Here is a 17,960-nt window from a genome sequence, read left to right on the forward strand (position 1 = left end):
AAATACAAGTCTCTTAACATGGCAAGTACAGTTTTTCTGAAGCATTAAATTAGAAATTGATGACCCAGCTATTGATGTTCACTATAGTTCTAATTTAAAAGGCCATTAAGAACATATATTATGTTCTTATAATATAAATCAGAGTAGCAGTAGGAGCAGGTAGATTGGCAAGGTATATGAAGGAAACTTCAGGAAATAATTGTTTACATATATAAAAATTCATTAAGTTGCACATTTATAATTAACTCACTTTATACATTTTACTGTTATCCCTTAAAAGAACATGGTGCTTTGCACATTAGACATTCAAAAATGTAATACATTATCAATTGCATGAATACTAGAGTGTCTGTGCAGGGGTAGGGAGTCAAGGAAATGCAACGTGGCAGATTGAACCTGCCACATATCATAGAGAGAAGCAAGGTCAGAGACAATAAAGAATCCTAATACCTTTCAATTTCTCCCTATTACAGTTCTCCTTCGTACAGAAAGTACTAGGGTAAAGTATTTCACAGGCTGGAAATCTTGGTATCACTGCAGGTCAAGTACCTTTCCCATTAAGAATCTTATCCTCATCCACATTTTTATACAGACCTATGTTAATGTCACCCTTCCCTCTTAAAAATAGCTACCATTTATTCAGCAGCAACTATTCTTGGGATTGTGGTGAGTGATGGCTTTCCAAGTATAAATGAGACAAATCTTAAACAACTATAATTCACTTAAAAGGAGGTCTACAATAAGGGCATATGCAAAGCTGTGCTTCAACTATCAAAAAGCATAGTCTTAAAGGCTACGTCTTTAAACTCAACAATCAATCTGTAGTATTACAAATTATTTGGTGCTTCTAAGAGCTGTTGAAGAGCAGAGGCAGCATGGACAACATGTTAAGGACATGGAGGTCCTATTGTCTAAGAAACTTTTTTCAGAGAATGTTAACTATAATCGGGCCTAAGGGAGAATGAGATATTTTTTAACTGTATATGAAAAACATTCTTGTTGGGGAAAGAGAGCGAAGACCTATACTAAGTAAGCAGTAGAAATGAAAGAGGGACAACTGCAAGAGATTTTTTCTGGAGGTGCACTCAAAAGGACATAATGACTATGAGTGTGAAAGAGAAAAAGAATTAAAAAAATGTGATTTTGAGATTCCTATTAAATATCTTGGGTGGCAGGGTAAATGAGTACCATTTCATAATACCATTAATGAAAGAAGAGAATGCAAGGAGGACCCGATTTATAAAGGCATTCGGGACACCCAGGGGGAAAACAGCACCAACCAAGGGCTGGGGTTGAGACTAGGAAAAAAAAGTCAATCTGAGAGAACTCTTGTCTAACACAGAAGGTGTTAGACAATCCCCTACTATGGTCTATTAAAGTATATTAATTATGTGCTTATGATTTTAAAATTATGTAACAGAATGTTCCATATTTATCTTTTGTTTCTAGGTATAAAACAAAACCGGTCTTAAGTTAGTTATACTTAGTATCAAGATAGTCCCATCATAATTAAGATTGTCCTACCATCATTTTGCTACTGGTATTACTTTGCTTTACACAATTTGGATTAACATTATTAATCCTCAACTTTAAGTACATGACTGATATAAATCCAATGTCACATAAAACAGAACTATAAAGATCATAAACATTTAATAATTAAAGCTACTTACTCCTTTCAAAAAACAACGCTCTATTTAGTAGTACTCTGAACATTAAATATTGACTGATCATCACTTATTATGCTTATTATCATATTGCTTAAGATGAGGCAGATACTTCTACAAACTGGGAATTCAACAAACAAAAAAATTTCTGCCATATTAAACAATTACAATCATAGACATTTAATAACTAAAGCTATTTACCCCTTTCAAAATTCAAAGCTCTAGTGGTACTCTGAACATTCAATAAATATTTGCTGATTATTGCTTATTATGCTTATCATATGGCTTAATATGAGGCAGACACTTCTACAAACTGGGACTTCAACAAACAAAAAAATTTCTGCCATATTAAACAATTACAATCATAAACATTTAATAATTAAAGCTATTTACTCCTTTCAAAAAACAAAGCTCTATTTAGTAATACTCTGAACATTCAATAAATATTTTCTAATTATTGTTTATTATGCTTATCATATTGCTAATAAGAGGCAGTTCTACAAACTGAGGATTCAACAAACAAATTTCTGCCTTCATGGAGCTTGTATTTCAGTACAGGGAAACAAATAGTAAACAAATGCTTCATAGAGTCCAATCACGGTAAGTGCTATGGACAAATATAAAGGAGGGGAAGACATGAAATGCCAAGAGATAGTCAAGGAACGCTGTATCAGGTTAACAGTTGAGTGTGACTGAAGTTTGTAAAGGTGTAAACTCTACATATATCTCAGAGAAAATCATTCAAGGCAGAGAGAACACCAAGTATAAAGGTTCTGATGCAAGACTGTGGTTGGTGTTTTTGAAGAGGACCACTGAGGCCACAGTGCCTGGAGCTGAATGAGGGAGAAATGGTAGCAGATGAGGTAGAGAGGGAGTTTAGGCCTGCTAATTTTAAGAATTTTGGTCTTTACTCTGAGTGAGATGGAGAGCCACTGGATGGCTCTGAAAAGATCGATATAATTTGTTTTAAAAGTATGATCACTTTAGCTACTTTAGGAAGAATAGTCTGTAGGGGTACAAGGATGCTTTTGGGAAGCTATAGTTTCAATCCAAGTAAGAGGTGATGGTACCTTGGGACAGGATGTTGACAGCAGAGGTCAAAAGAGGTGGTCAACTATGGAAAGCTGTATGGAGGTTCCTCAGTCTACTAAAAATCAAGTCACCATATGACACAGCAATTCCACTCCTAGAGATCTACCCAAAGAACACAAAACACTGATTCAAGAGAATACCTGTACCCCTATGCTTATTGCAGTGCTGTTTGTAATAGGTAAGATATGGAAACAACCCAAATGCCTCAAAATAGATGACTGGATCAAGAAGATATGGCATATATACACAATGGAATACTATTCAGCAATCAAAAAAGATAAACTCATGCCATTTGTGGCAACATGGATGGAGCTAGAAGGAATTATGCTCAGTGAAATAAGTCAGAAGGAAAAAGAAAAATATTGGGTGGTTTCACTTATAGGAGGAATATAGGGGAACCAATAAGACATCATGGGAAAAAAATAGTAACAATTCAAAACACAACACAACAAAACAAAAACAGATAATTATAAACCAGAAACATCCTGCAGGGGAGGGGGAGGGAAAGAGAATGGAAGGAGGGAGGAAATTCTATGGGGACTACACCTGAGAAAAGAAAGCAAACATTGCTTAAAAATGAACAATGATGTAAAATATATATAAATAAATAAATTTAATAAAAAAAAAAAAGAGGTGGTCAGCTTTGGATATATTTTGAAGGTTGGGCTTATGTATTTGTTGTTGGACTGGATATGGGAAATAAAAGGGAAACAAAAGGAATCAAGGATGTCTCCAAGGTTTGGATCCTCAGCAACTAGAAGTGTTTATTGACATTTATTGATTTGGGGAAAGCTGAAGGAGAAGCAAGTTAGGGAAGGAAAATCAAGAATTCAGTTTTGGACTTCTCTGAAGAGGAAATGCAAATGGCCAACAGGCATATGAAAAAATGTTCAACATCACTTGTCATCAGGGAAATGCAAATCAAAACTACCATGAGATACCATCTTACACCAGTGAGAATGGCACATATTAAAAAAACTAGCAACAACAAATGTTGGCGAGGGTGTGGAGAAAAAGGAACTCTTCTGCACTGTTGGTGGGAGTGCAAACTGGTCCAACCACTGTGGAAAGCTGTGTGGAGATTTCTGGACCTACTAAACATAGAGCTTCCATATGATCCAGCAATTCCACTCCTAGGTATTTACCCAAAGGACACAGAAACATCAATTCCAAAGAACACCTGCACCCCTATGTTTATAGCAGCACTGTTTACAATAGCTAAGCTTTGGAAACAACCCAAATGCCCAAAAATAGATGACTGGATCAAGAAGATGTGGTACATATATACCATGGAATATTACTCAGCATTCAAAAAAGATAAACACATGCAATTTGCAGCAACATGGATGGCGCTGGAAGGGATCATGCTCAGCGAAATAAGCCAAAAAGAAAAAGAAAAATACCGGATGGTCTCACTCATAGCAGGAATCTAGAAAACTTAAATAAGGGACCAGGAAAATGAATAACTATAAGAAAGTGAAAATCAAAATCAACAAAAAACTATGAACCAGAGACACTTTTAGGGGGGCGGGGGCGGGAGGGGAGGGATTGGGGTCAGAATGGGGGGGCTGCAATTGTATGGGGAATATAACAATTAAAAAAAAAAAGAATTCAGTTTTGGGTATGTTGAATTTGAGCTTTAATTAAATGTCTCAGAGAAGTCAAAAAGTCAGTTTTACACATACGCATAAGCTTTAAGCTGGAGTTCTGGGGACAGGTCTCAGCTAGTAGTGAAACTGGGAGTTGACAGTAAGAAATTGTATGCAATAACAGGAACTGAAGACATAATAAAAAAGAGAGCTCTAAAGAAATCTTCCTTCAAAACATAAGTAGTAAAGTTAAAGTTATCAGCAATACAAAGAATTTGGACTTCAAGGTAAAGCTCACTTTACCTTCTGCCCAACTTAACACTTTTTTAAACAAAGATTTAATTTATTTATGCATGCAAAAACTGGGGTATAGGATAGAAGTGCGGGGAGGGGGGTGAGAGGATTCACCAGAAACAGAGTGGGGAGCAGAGCATGTGAACTGACTGAAATACACTGCTGAGGGGAGAAACAGGAGACAGGTGCCAAGTGGGTCACCTCTCTGGCCAGGGATCGTGGTTGCCCATAGCTTTATAGTGCTGAGACTTAATCCCTTGTGCCACCAGGGAGGACCCCAACTTAACATTTTAAAGGAATTTTGTTATGTCTTCTTCAACAAGCCTCAGAAAACCCCTTAGGGGTCACCTTGGCCCAAATTATAAGTAATTTTTTCAATGACATAGTCATTACAGGTTTTACCTTAAATTTGCTTAAAAGCAAATATTAGTTCATTCATTTAACTAAAAATGCATTAATACATTATTGAAGCAGTATATAAAAGGAGGTTTGGAAAATGAGATCTACTGTTCTGAAATTGGTCCTTGGAAAAATGTGATGGGACTCTAATTCCCAGTGCACACAGTATCAGGTTTCAAGAGAAGAAACAGTAAAGTCCTTTTTCTAGTTTGGAATTTTCCTTTTACTTTGTATTCTACATACCCAAAGTTTTTTTTTAATGGAAAAATTGATTTTATTCATTTTAACATGTCACAGATTCATCATACACTTAGATGGTCAAATAATGATTTAACTTAGGTTGAAAGTAACTTTCAGTGCTTATGTAGGATTTTATAGGACATCATCACACAGCTCAGTCTGGGTGGATTTATCTACTCTTGAAGCAAAAGCTTTCTATAAATGCTGGACTTTTTCCAGCTCTTCCTGAAGGGAGAAATGAGTTCATCCCTCTCTTTCAGCTACAGCTTCAGCAATGAGCATTCACCTTTCATTATACCCTGACAAATCCTCCGACAGCTAAATCAGGATCTCCAGAGCTAAGACTGCCTGTTAGAGGAATCCCCTACACACCCTGTTTTACATACCTCTTCTCAATGAAGAAGTTTTTGGACTATTATACATTAAAAACAAAAACAAAAATCCCTGTTGTTATAGCCTCAGAGAAATATAAAATACTGCATCTATGTAACATAAAACAACTGCACACATTTAAAAGGATTTAAACCTTGAATCACCATTTACATCTCACAAGCTGTCTGAAAAAAATCCAAACTCAAATGAGTCAGTCAATTGCTCATTCTGCATACTACCAATACTTGAATACTGACTACTTTGAATAAAACCGTGACTGTTTGTATTAGTGCTGTTTGATGGTCCTGACTCATTTATTATGCTGTTATCCGCACAACTGAAGTCAGATCTCTCAAATGCATCTGATTGTGAAGTAAAAGCAGAACTAGAATTGGTGCCTGCTGACATACTGGAAGAAGACATCTGATGGAACTGTCTCAAGTCTCTTGAGTTTAACACTGAATTACATGAGGGGTTTTCAAGATTCATGCTCATGAGTCTTGGATTATCAGTGTCCCTCATGCTATCATTACTAGGTGTTATCATATTCACATGACAGTTAGGCAGCACGTTGGTATCAGAAATACCATATAAATCCGGTGGTGAGATGGATGATGCTGCCATTCTGCCTATATCACTAATATTATTATAAATGCAAGCATTAGAAGCATTCAAATCATTCACAACTGGTATTTCCAAGAGTGATGAGATACCTTGTGAATTAGAGGGAAGCGTCCCTGTTGGAAAACTACTTGGATTTGTACTGCCTGAGTGTGAAGTGGATGGGGCCACTGATGACCAGCTTGAAGGAGTCTGAGGTACCATCGAGGGTATGGCTGAAGGATGATGTGACAATGCACTTGAAATGGTCACAGACGAGGAATAGTAGGATTCTGCTTGACTTGAAACTTCTGAAGGTCTGGCCATTTCTGTTAAAACTGGACTGTGAGAAAACAAGTTCGATTCTGTGGGGGGAGGGAAAAATGTACTTTTACAAAGCTAAAATAAAAACTGTAAAAAGCATTATTTCTAAATTAAAATTGCATAAATACACAAAAAATTTTCAAGGAAACTGATGTAAAAATTTCAAATAAAAATGTTAACTAGAACTAAAATTATTACAAGTCCAGAACTAAATTCTGTAATACTTAACTGTTTTACAATATGTATAAAATAATTTTATTAAGTTACTTTGGCATTTCACTCCAGTTAAATAGAAAAATCTAGCTTTTGAGGTCCCTAAAAGCATTTTTGAAAAGTAAAACATAAATATCAGAATTTAATTAATGGGGTCCAAATAGTCAAAAGATTTTTATATTCTCCATTTTTAGGAGAAAATGGAAAGATGAAGGAAACACTCATTCGGGATGACTGAAGAGATCCACATAACTTTCTAAAGTGTATTAAGATTTACTCTGACATAATAATTTCTGATAAAATTCTGAGTAAAAAAAAAAAAAATTAAGGATTCTGTATTTACATATATTATGATGGCTGTATATAATAAACCAGGAAAAAGCAGTGATTTAAGAATGTAAGTGGACAAAACACTCCCAATTAACTTTTGGTTTAATTAGCTAAATCAGAAGTTGGCAATGTTTTTTTCTATAAACTGCCAGACAGTAAATATTTTGGGCTTTGTGGGCTATATACAGCCTTTGTCAAAATTGCTCAACTTGCAGGGTTGGGGAACAACCATAGACAATATGTAATCAAATGAGTATGTTCCAATAAAACTTTATAAAGTTAGCTGTCTGGTCAGATGTGAACCATTTTTTCACAACATGCTCTAATTATCACCATATGAAAGCAACGTAATTTCTTGAACAAATGCGCCAGTTTCTAATAGGACCTTCAAAAGCTGAGGTCAATTCATTCAATATTCAAAGCATAAAAGAATATTAGTAGGATCAAAGAATCTATTTTTAAGAATAGAATTCCACTGGTCTTTCTGATTCTTAGTCATACTTAGACTGTTAAAATACCTTTTTTGATGTATCTTCCTTCTCCGCTTGATCCTGGGGGACCAGTTCTAGGTCTTTCAGGAAAATTAACTGCTATGATAAAAAATTTTTCCATTATTAAATATAATTTGAAAAACAACATTAACAGTTCAAACTTGAAGAAATGAATAAAGAAACAATATTTAAATACAAATCAAAATATTCTTACCACAATCCTGCCATATTTTCTGGAAAAATAGAGTTGTTTTTTGTTTCTTTGCTTTATTGCCATAAGTATCTGGTTAAAAAAGAACCAGGAAAATATGTAAGTCATCACAGAATTAAGCTTCCTTTTCTTTAATAAGTAAACCAGTGTTTTATAAAACACCTATATAGAAATTGCTTTGAATAAACGTATATAATATGGATTTAATAAATGTTGCAGATGTGTCCCAAGTAAGGGTATTTTTCTCTCAGTGAAAAAACAGCTAATAACATTCATGTTTTTTCCTGTAGTACCTATGTTAACAGGGTCAATTCATGCAACAAGGGTAGATAAGGGCCAAAATGGAGACCACTCAGCATGGCAAATTTGCCATAATAAAAAGGATATAAAAAAGGAGGAAAACAGAAACTCAAAAATAAAACAAATCTTGATAGATAATTTTAGAATTATTTCAGATTCCTTTCCTTAGAAAAAGATACAAAGGGCATAAAGACCAGTAAGTCTAAATTAATTAAAAACTTTCAGAAAAGAAACAGATTATGAATAAACATTAACAATATTCACATCTTACAAGAAAATGTTATTAGCAGCACTAACTTTAAGTACTATGTAAAACATTATCACCAAAAAGTCAGACCTTTTTCATCTGGCAGATATCTAAAATCCATAGATTCACTAACTTCCTGGTCAGAAGGTCTCCGCAATTGCATTTTCACTGTTACTGGTTCCATTATAGCTTTGCAATATGGTGGAGTCTTGAAAACAATGGCTACTTGACGATGTACATCAGCTTGTGAAAAAATGCCTTTTGCTTCCCAATCATTCAATACAAACCGAACTTCTATGTCATCTAGTAAACAAGAAAGCAAAAAATAACAAAGGTAAAACAAAGTAAAATGTATATATTAATCTAAAATATATTCAGAATTCAAAGAGATAAACAACAAATAAATACCTTTCTGAACTTTGTCACAGAGTAGAAATATTTCATCTCCTCCACTGACACTTCCACAATTCTTGTTTACACGACAAATCCTTAATTCTGCAGTATTAGGAGCACCTAAATATAAACAAATTTCTTTAATGGGTTGGTACCTTCATAACATTTTATCCTTCTTGAAGGAGAGAACATTAGGAAAACAATTTACAGGATGGATAAAATTTTTAGTGATAGGTAAATTAAGGACACTAATACATTAACCTTCCATGTGTCCCATTCTTTTATAACTGTACTGCCAACCTGGTTGGGCAGGAGCTTTGTAACTTCATTTCTAGGCAATGACAGGCTCTGTAAGTAAACCTCTCCTGTTTCTAAATTTGGAGTCTTCCAATCCATCATACATACTCACCAGATTAATCTTAAATCATGGCCAGAACACTATGGCAATCAAATTTCCATAATTCCTATTATTTGGCCAATATTATTCCAACTTTCCCTGGCATTCAAAACTCTCCATGAGATACTCTGACCTACCTTTATAGCCCTATGTCCCACTATCCTTCTACATGTAGAGCTGGCACAGTCATAGACTACTGGGAGACATATGTAAGTATGTATTTATTACTTGTGCACGCGTGTGCGCGTGCGCACAGACACACACAGACACACACACACACACATAGAGTATGAGGGCAGTTTCATAATCTTTTAAAATTAAACATCCATATCCTTGGATCTAGCATTTGTCAACATTTCTACTCTATAAATTTATGCTAATTTATAAATTTATGTACAAATAGGCACACACAAGGATATTTACTGCAGTAAAATTTGTTAAAGAAAAAAGAAAAAAAAAGCTTTGGAAACAACCCAAATGCCCAAAAATAGATGACTGGATCAAGAAGATGTGGTACATATATACCATGGAATATTACTCAGCATTCAAAAAAGATAAACACATGCAATTTGCAGCAACATGGATGGCGCTGGAAGGGATCATGCTCAGCGAAATAAGCCAAAAAGAAAAAGAAAAATACCGGATGGTCTCACTCATAGCAGGAATCTAGAAAACTTAAATAAGGGACCAGGAAAATGAATATAAGAAAGTGAAAATCAAAATCAACAAAAAACTATGAACCAGAGACACTTTTTGGGGGGCGGGGGCAGGAGGGGAGGGATTGGGGTCAGAATGGGGGGGCTGCAATTGTATGGGGAATATAACAATAAAATTTATAAAATAAATAAATAAATAAATAAAAATACAGTCTAAAAAAAAAAGAAAAAAGAAAAAATCAAGAAGGAAATAATTCAAATGTCTTATAATGAGGTAATGGTTTATTAAAATTATGATATAGTCATAAAGAAACATACAGTTACAGAAAAGAATAAGATACCTGAAAGGGAAAGGTTTAAATTATATTGCTAAAAGAAAAAAAGTAGGTCTAAAAAAAGAATAGTAATGATTTTTTTTTTAAGTTGTCAAAAATAGATTGTGTAAATGATGATACTGGTAATGTTTTTGCATATATATGAAGGAGAAACTAGTAAAATATGTACCTGAGAATCATGGGGTTTTTTGGGAGAATGAGATTATGGAAATTTTATCTCCTTATCTACTTCATAACTGTTTGAATTATTCTTGTAACAAGTATATTCTTCCGAATTATCAAAATATTTAAAAATAAACTATTAAGAAAGCCAACTATACACAAGAAAACAAAGTACTCACGGTTATCATAAATTGGGTTAGAGACAACGGGAGGTAGAGCAGTTGTCAAATTACCATGTGCATCAGGGAGGAAAACTTGAAAACATAATCTCACCACATTGAGGTCATAATCTTCAATATCAGACAGCTGTGGTTCAGGGACTAAAGAGTACGTATTTTTAAGAATGTAGAATTGTCACATAGAACTAAAATCCAACTAGGTCTCCCTCCCTTCCCAATATATCCAATAACCTTGAGTAGTACCCAAATCTGTACTAACAAAAAAAAAAAATGGTATACAATCTTAAGAATCCTTTTATTATTATGTAGGCAACAGATAACAGAAATCATAAGTTATAGACAGTCAAGAAATTACTATCCTATAGCCATCTGATCTGAAATAGTACAGCATAATCCCAAATTGACATTAATAACAAAACAAGTTAATAAAAAATAGCTGCACATTATACACAACTGAGAATAGGTATTCATTTATTAATTTTACAAATTAAGTCTAGCCATTATGTTAAAGATTTTAAATGATCTCCTCCACCTGTACAAGAATTACTATCATTCCCATTTTACATAGAGACTGATTTTTAAGAGAGAAAATTACTTGTCTAAAGTTTCACAGCTAAGAAGTGGTAAAGTAGGAATTCATACTAGGTCATTGAACCCGGTCTATGCTCTTAAAAATTGAATTCTATTTGAAAAATCTTACATAGGATTCGCATAAAAATTATATCACAGGAATATATTCAGAGCAATATTTTGGAGATGGAAACAACAGGGTTTCCCTAGAAATATGTGCAGGTTAGGATTACCTTAAGGAGAAAACATCTTGCAGCTCTGAAAAAAATATAAAACCCCATTTTTATAGACTATACTACAATGAGTTTGTTAAATTGCTATCTGAAAATAAATCCAAATGCCATTAGCTGTAGCAGTAAATCATAATAGTCATATTTTTTAAAATGTGAAATATATGTATTACATGAAATTTTATTTTTCAGAAACTATTAAAATATATAATGCTAAATTAGAAAACACAGTTAAAGCTCAAACTCCTTAGTCCTCCAGGCAATAACTAATAAAAACAGCATATTCTTGACTTTTAAAGTTAAACTACACTTCAGTCTCAGTAGCTATTACAACATTTAAAAGTATCAGCATTTTAAAAAAGATTTATTTTATTTATTTATATATACAAGAACTGGGGTCTAGGCCAGAGGTGCGGGGGAGAGGGGGTTGAGAGGATTCACCAGAGACAGAGTGGGGAGCAGAACAGGCGGATTTACTGAGATACACTGCTAAGGGGAGCAGTGGGTGAGACAGGAGAGGTGTGCTGTTCCATGTGGGTCAGCTCCCTGCCTAGGGATCGAACTCGTGCTGCAGTGGCTGCTGATAGCTTGACAGCATTGAGACTTTAAGCCCTGTGCCAATAGGGAGGCCCCAAAAATTATCAGCAATTTTAAGCCTAACAATTGAAAGGTTCTATAAGCACATATTTAGACAACTAAAAGGTGAAAATGCTGAGACAAACACCTGTATCATAGCAGATTACTGGCACAATTATATATGCAATGAGAAATCTACCTCTTCAAATTTAATTTTTTGTAGCATCATAAATTTAAAGTTCAAGACATTAATTTTGTTAATATTTTATTTTATATAATTCTTTCATCATTTTTCATTTTTGCACAATGTATGCATTTTCATTTTGGTTATATTCCCCATACAATTGCCACCCCCCTCTTTATTTTTATTTTTTTAAAGATTTATTTATTTATTTTTACAAGCACTGGGTACAGTCAGAAGTACGGGAGGGTGAGAGAACTGACCAGAGCCAGAGTGGGGAACAGAACAGGCAGACTGACGAAATACACTGCTGAGGGGAGCAGTGGGCACGGCAGGAAAGGTCTGTCATGCCATGTGGGACCCTCGCTGGCCGCCAGGGATTGAACCAGCGCTGCAGAGGCTGAGGGCAGCCTCGCAGCCCAGCACTCAACCGCTGCGCCACCAGGGGAGCCCCCCCCTTTATTTTGACCCTATTCCTTCCTCTCCCCACCCTCCACCCATAGTGTGTCTCTGGTTTATAGTTGTCAAGACATTAATTTTTCTCAATTCCAAAGATGAGTAATCAATACATACAAAAATAAACTATCAATAATAGTAGGTAAGTGCTCCTGAGAAGTTTAAAAACAAACTTACATTAATGAACAAACAGGGTCCTCCCTGGTGGCGCAAGGGGTTAAGCACCATACTATGAGGCAATCCACAGCTGCTGCAGCATGAGTTCGAACCCCGGCTGGCCAGGGAGAAACCCACATGGCAAGGCAGACCTCTCCATCTCGCCCGCTGCTCCCCTCAGCAGTGTATTTCAGTCGGTCTACCTATTCTGTTCCCCACTCTTGTCTCTGGTGGATCCTTTCACCCCCTGCATCTCTGGCCTGCACCCCAGTTCTTATATGCATAAATAAATAAATCTTTAAAAAAAATGAACAAACTGTCAGTCATACAAAAAAGAACAAATTAGGATAAACACCCCAACATGTATGTATCTCAAAAATATTAAGCTGAGCAAAAGGAACCAGATATAAAATATATACTTTGGGGCCTCCCTGGTGATGAAGGGATTAAGTCTCAGCACTATGAAGGTATTGGCAGCCACTGTCAATGGGCCTGTTCTACTCTCCATCCCTCTCTAGTGAATCCTCTCACCTCCCCGTACCTCTGGCCTATACCCCAGCTCTTGTATGCATAAGTAAATAAATCTTTAAAAATTAAATAAAATACATACTATATGTTTCCATTTACCTGAAATTCTAGGAAAGACTGAGTCTATTGCAATAGAAAGCAAATTAATAGTCGACTAGAACAGGTCAGGGTGAACTGACTGGGCAGGGGACCAAAGAAATTGGGGGTGGTAGTGGAAATGTTTTTTATCTTGACTGTGGTGGTACCATGTATACATAATTTGGGTGGATCTTATTGTACATAAGTTAGATCTTGATAGAAGTTTATTTAAAACTTTTTTAAATGGTGCATAAAAGAAAACTGAACTGGTTAATCAATCAAAGCTTAAAAACATTTAGTCACATAATTGTTCCATCAAAGAGAAAAAAACTCTACCTTCTCTAAAAATTGCTTTTATGGAATTTTACTTTCAATTTTCTTAATGTGTGGGAATATAATTAGTATAACATCATAATTACTTCCATTTTTGAAAAGCATGATTAAAAATCACTGACCAGTAAGCAGGAATCAGGACCAAAATCTGGTTCAAAACTACTTCTTTTCTGCAAAGCCTAATCTCATTCTCTGAAATAGAAGACATATCTCCTCTCTCTTCGTACAACACTTGATCTACACCTCTCTTACACACTTTAATTGATAATTATGTATGCACACCTTATCGACCCTTTCGACTAAGTTCCAAGAAGGCAGATGTGGTCAGGTGCATCCTCATATTTTACTAGGCATGGAATATAGTGACTTACATAAAATAGATGTTTATTAAACAATATCTCAGCGAGTGACTGAAAAATGAATTTTTTTAAAAGGCCATTTACCTCCATTTAAAAAAATAATAAATTGGGCCTCCCCGGTGGCGCAGCGGTTGAGCGCTGGGTTGTGAAGCTGCCCACAGCCTCGGCTGCGCCGGTTCGATCCCCAGCTGCTCCCCGGCCACCGGAGGAGGGTCCCACATGGCATGCAGACCTCTCCTGCCGCCCGCTGCCCCTCTGCCTGCTCTGCTCCCTGCTCTGGCTCTGGTGAATTCTCTCACCCTCCCGCGCTTCTGACTGTACCCAGTGCTTGTATAAATAAATAAAAATAAATCTTTAAAAAAATAATAATAAATTTTAAAAAGAAAAGGCATTGCAAAATAAAGGAGTCTCTCTAAAATCAGTGTTTTGTAGGCTTAAAGTATTAAGTAACAAAAAAAAGAGTGTTTGAGCAATCAAATATTTAGACATTTTCAAAAGTTGGTCAAGAAAACTGTAAAGGAAAAATTGATGAAGGGAGGTAGGGTAGATAGTATGCATTGGGACCCACTCTACCATGAGAACTAGAAAAGTGGGACAAAAATGAAGAAAATCTGTCCTAAGGTATCAGAGACTTTAGGGATCAAGATGAGTCATTTGAGGGAGGGAGAGCAGAACCATGTAGCCAACATACGGGAAAAGAAAACTAAGACATACATTCCTATTTCTACTAACTGTGCACCAACACTTCTGAGTGTCCTACAATTTAACTAAGTGCTGACCCTTGTGCACTAGATTTTCAGTTTATTATAGCAGGATACAACTCAGGAAAAGGGAAGAGATTCATAATTCCAAGAGTGTAGGAGCTGCACAGAGCTTTCAATCCCTCCCTGCACATATTACTCTCTCAGCATCTCCACATAGTCACCAATTTAGAAACTCCAAACTCCTTGGGTTAGAAATTTTATGGGGGCCTTCTCTTTTAGGCATAGTTGATTAAATCTTTGGTTTCTGTTGATCAATTGAACCTCCTGTCTTTCTGTCTTTCTCCCGTTCCAACAGGTGAGAGAACTGAGATTGAAAGCTCCAAATTTGAAATAGTATGGTTCAGTGGACAATCAGTGGCCCCTTCCCCCGCCCTCTGGGGTTTTCCAAAAGCCACCTCATTAAAATAAAGTCAGGTGTGATTGAAAGTGGCATGTTATGAATAACAAAATAAAACCCTTTCTTTTTTTTCTCTTATCATTTATCAAATTCCAAGCTCTATAACAGAAATGTATATTCATGTACATTTCTTATAAATAACAATAATCACAGAAACCCAGAGAGGTAAGTTCAGAGTCAAAGAATACTTTTTTCTTGCCAATTTAGTAAGAGGTGGCTAAGAGGATGAGCAGTTGAGACAAAGACTTCATAAAATAAAGGGAGCTGAATCTGCTAAGAATGGAGGCTCTGGTAAGGAGCAATACCTACAAGGTAAGGGTGAACTGGATATCCTTCTCAAGGGATGAAAACTCAGCTTCAAATAATTTAAATTGCTCACTGATTTTAGGTAATTTGGGAATGCTAGTGTGACTAGTCAGAAGAAAATGTTCTGAAGAGAAAGAGCATGCTGGACCTAAAATCTTTGCAATTTTTCATATAATCACTGGTATTCTATTTGAAATAATCAGATATATGAGACAAGATAAGGTAAATTTTTTAAGAAAAGAAAAACAAGGGGGCCTCCCTGGTGGCGCAAGAAGTTAAGCACATTACTATGACTATGAAGCTATCCACAGCCTCTGCAGCATGAGTTCAATCCCTGGCCCGCCAAGGAACTGACACACGTGGCACAGCAGACCTCTCCTGCCTTGCCTGCTGCTCCCCTCAGCAGTGTATTTCAGTCAGTCTGCCAGTTCTGCATCCCATTCTGTCTCTGGTAAATTCTTACTCCCCATATCTCTAGCCTGTACCCCAGTTCTTGTATGCATAAATAAATTTAAAAAAGAAAACTGAAAAAAAAAAGAAAAACAAGACTATAGAAATAGACCACAAAGGATTCAAATAATGAAGTTTAAAATAATTATATTTGATGTGTTTAGTTAAAAGGCAAGCTTTTATTATGTACTACACATTAAAATAAATGACAAATATGGATTATGAAAAAAGTGACAGGATAAGAAATATGTGTATAAATGAAACTAATATAACATGAGAAGTGTTATAAGGAGTACTGAAGGCATAAAAGAAATACCCTGATTTCTAAGCCTAGAGGGCTTAGAAGAAACTAAAATGACTGCAAAGGAAGGATAATTAAGTACACAAGAGTCATTTTTCCCTTGTTTTTTAAGCTTCAAGTGTTAAGCTGAAAGGAAAGGCTTTTCTTTTATTAAACCAGACTTTAGAGATGAGAATCTATGTCAGAGACTACTCAGCTTATTAAACTGTGTTCTGAGCCTCCCTGGTGGCACAAGGGATTAAGATGCAGGACTATGAAGCTATCCACAGCCTCTGTAGCACAAGTTCGATCTCCAGCCAGGGAAGTGACCCACATGGCACGGCAGACCTCTCTGACTCACCCGCTGCTCCCCTCAGCAGTGTATTTTAGTACATCTGCCCTTCTGCTCCCCACTTTGTCTCTGGTGAATCCTCTCACCCACCACATCTCTGGCCTGTACCCCAGCTCTTGTATGCATAAATAAATCTTAAAAAAAAAATAAAAACTGTGTTCCTTTTCAGACTATATACTGGTGGTGTGTATTTTCCTAAAACTCAACTACAAAAACAGTGCTCTTTCAACAATTCAATGTCTTCTACACATGGAAAAATAGAAAAATGCCTATTAAAACTGAATTGCAAATTCTTTACTGTCAAAATTCTATGACTTATTCACTGAATATTAGAATTTCTATATCATAAAATACATAGCTAGAAAATTATAATTTTTTCTTGCTTTAGCAGTAAGAATTCTGTAAAGTATAACTCATTCTTTTGTTCCAGTTAAATGGACATTGTTAAAATTTGATACTGGAGTCCTTAGACTCCTTATTTGCCTAGTTTATACTTTGACACACAATAGAAAATTTGTACACGAAGCCTCAAGTTTATCACTTGATTGCTGTATACCTTATTTGCAAGAAATAGTTCCTGTTTAAAAGAACTAACGAGGGCCTCCCTGGTGGTGCAAGGGGTTAAGAAGCAACCTATGAAGCTATCAGCAGCTTCTATGAAGCTATCAGCAGCACGAGTTCAATTCCCGGCCAGGGAAGTGACCCACAAGACACAGCAGACCTCCCCCATCCCGCCTACTGCTCCCCTCAGCAATGTATTTCAGTCAATCTGCCTGTTCTGTTCCCCACTCTGTCTCTGGTGAATCCGCTCACCCCCCCCCCAAACTTCTGGCCTGTGTACCCTAGTTCTTATATGCATAAGTAAATAAATCTTTAAAAAAAAAAAGAACCAATGACAAGAAAAGATAAGGACTGGTTTTAAAACATACTAGACTATGTAACACACAAAATAACCCTATGCAAAGAATAATTTTCAATAGTCTTTGAATTTTCACAGATGCTCTTCAGAAAACAGACTGAGCATCAGCCTAGATCAGAATTTGTAGATCCTTTTCTGCTAAATAGTTCCAATTCTACTGTCCATAAATATGAGAAAAATAAAGTCATTTAAGTCTCTTATAATTCTTTATCAGAATTTTCTTATATTAGTTGATACATCTATAAACATAGACACAGAAATTGTTCGGCTCTGACAAATGGTAGTGGTAGAATCTGAACTAACATATTCTGAAAATAACATAAACAGCCAAAAAAGGGAAAATTCTATAGTTGAGTTCTAGTTATTTTGTTTTTTGGTGTTTCAAGTTTTCTCAGAGGGGTTAAATTTCGTTTTGCCTATTAGAAATGCACAGTTTATATAATTTCAAGATTAAAAAAAAAATGACTTTCTATTATGAAAACTGCATCAGAATAGGAAAAAGCCTACTTTAACCATACAATTTAAAAAATTATA

At 35.6% G+C, this 17,960-nt stretch overlaps 1 protein-coding gene across 1 annotated transcript in view; it reads right to left on the reverse strand.

Annotated features, from left to right (window-relative positions):
- Nucleotides 1-5,827: 5,827 nt before the first annotated feature.
- REL (REL proto-oncogene, NF-kB subunit) overlaps nucleotides 5,828-17,960 on the reverse strand; it is a gene marked incomplete at both ends in the record, with an annotated part of 39,786 nt that continues 27,653 nt past the window's right edge. Inside the window, 6 exons of the mRNA XM_084234857.1 lie at nucleotides 5,828-6,618; nucleotides 7,639-7,710; nucleotides 7,826-7,894; nucleotides 8,460-8,672; nucleotides 8,778-8,882; nucleotides 10,492-10,632. Coding sequence (XP_084090983.1) covers nucleotides 5,828-6,618; nucleotides 7,639-7,710; nucleotides 7,826-7,894; nucleotides 8,460-8,672; nucleotides 8,778-8,882; nucleotides 10,492-10,632 — 1,391 coding nt within the window. The remainder of the gene's footprint in view (nucleotides 6,619-7,638; nucleotides 7,711-7,825; nucleotides 7,895-8,459; nucleotides 8,673-8,777; nucleotides 8,883-10,491; nucleotides 10,633-17,960) is intronic.

This window comes from Talpa europaea, assembly GCF_964194135.1.
Source record: "Talpa europaea genome assembly, chromosome: 6".
Classification (NCBI taxonomy): domain Eukaryota; kingdom Metazoa; phylum Chordata; class Mammalia; order Eulipotyphla; family Talpidae; genus Talpa; species Talpa europaea.